General features: G+C 34.0%; 1 protein-coding gene across 1 annotated transcript in view; it reads left to right on the forward strand.

Moving 5' to 3' along the window:
- CBG11820 overlaps nucleotides 1-561 on the forward strand; it is a gene marked incomplete at both ends in the record, with an annotated part of 4005 nt that extends 3444 nt beyond the window's left edge. The window contains 2 exons of the mRNA XM_045239379.1: nucleotides 367-468; nucleotides 538-561. Coding sequence (XP_045094676.1) covers nucleotides 367-468; nucleotides 538-561 — 126 coding nt within the window. The remainder of the gene's footprint in view (nucleotides 1-366; nucleotides 469-537) is intronic.
- Nucleotides 562-1558: the final 997 nt, after the last annotated feature.

Raw genomic sequence — 1558 nt, forward strand, 5'->3', positions numbered from 1 at the left:
ATTGTACCAAATGGAAGGTTGCAAATCCAACAAATACTGTATTTTCAGCTTTTTGAATATATTTTTCTAGAGGAATGTCCTCTTGGTTACAACAATTATTCTCATGTTTCCGATGGCCTCTAGTTTTGAGTTTAAATTTAAAAGTCTTATCCATAAAATTTTTCAGAAGTATTGCAAAAGCGGAAAAAGAGCAATAAGTTATCCAGAAAATAAAAAGTGGCAAAAAGATTCCGCTATCGGGTCTGGTCGCCATTCCTCAAGTACCTCAATGAGAAGACAAGTTTTACGACTATTTTGCTGGCGGTGTTGTGGGATTGTTAGGATTTCTTACAAATTCCTACTCTGAAACTAACTGCTTCCTTTGAGATTAAAGCCAAATTCAATCCATCTGAAAGCTCGCTTTTCGAAATCGTTGACTTCTACAAGGAAAAGATGCCATCAATGGAATCCGGATTTGTGCTGGCTACAGTAAGTATACAGAATCGCAGATCAAACTCGATATTATTTAAAAATCTTTTCTATTTTTATATTTTCCAGTTCATCTCAACAGAAAAGTTTTAGTTTCAAGCAAATAATAGGTCCCCCGAAAAAGTGCAAAAAAAATGTTAAGGATAATACAACAAACATTATATCAGTTGAAAATTTCTTGATATCTTTCAAAAAAGCTGCGATACGGTACTAGACAAAACATTAAATTTTCGACTGTTTTCAGTAGAAACAATCATTTTTGAAACAGTAAAAATGTATTCCAGAATTTTTCGGTTTGTCTGAGAAATCATAGTTTACTAAATGTAATTAGCGCTTCAATTTTTTAATTGCCAGGTTGTTGAAATATGCTTCTGATGTGTCGATTGTATACCACTCATGTTTCATGTGTTCCTATGTTGTATGGAATGCAAGTGCAGTTTACGAGAAATTTAATCCAAAAAAACTTTGCCAAGAGGAACAGGGAAACCATGAATAAGGCGAGTCTACAAAATGCTTTTTTGAAAGTAATGAAAGAACTGACAAATGAGATGAACAAGACGGCTGAAAACGTATATGGATAAAAAATGCTTTATTGGAAGGCGAGGACAATGTCTTTTGGCTTTATATCATAGTTTTTCGATGTATTCGTTTTCCATAATTTTTTGAGTGCAAGAAAACTATTCTTAGTCTTCCTTATATGCTCAGTTCTCAGAAAATGTTTCAAATCGATTCAACTAGAACTTGTTTTTCTTTTCAAACTGTTTTCAGAATATAAAGGTTTTCTTTAACAAAATGTCCCCTTTGGGGAGTTGCGCCTTTGACTGTTCGCTCTTGCTTACAGCTGAATCGAGCTGAGCTGCATTATGAAGTTTTAAAGACACACCCGGGCCGTGCAGCTTGTCTTCTGAGAGTTTAAATTTGGAAAAAAAACATTTTTATTAGGAAATTTGGATTCCAATTGCACAAATTTACATAGAGCCATATCTTGCTGGGACGATTTAGGGCGACATTCAGGTTGGGCTAAACTGAAAAAAACATCTAGTTCCTAAACTTTTTTTGGAATTTGGAATGAAAAAATACCATTGTGTTC

This window comes from Caenorhabditis briggsae (genome assembly GCF_000004555.2).
Source record: "Caenorhabditis briggsae complete genome, chrX, whole genome shotgun sequence".
Classification (NCBI taxonomy): domain Eukaryota; kingdom Metazoa; phylum Nematoda; class Chromadorea; order Rhabditida; family Rhabditidae; genus Caenorhabditis; species Caenorhabditis briggsae.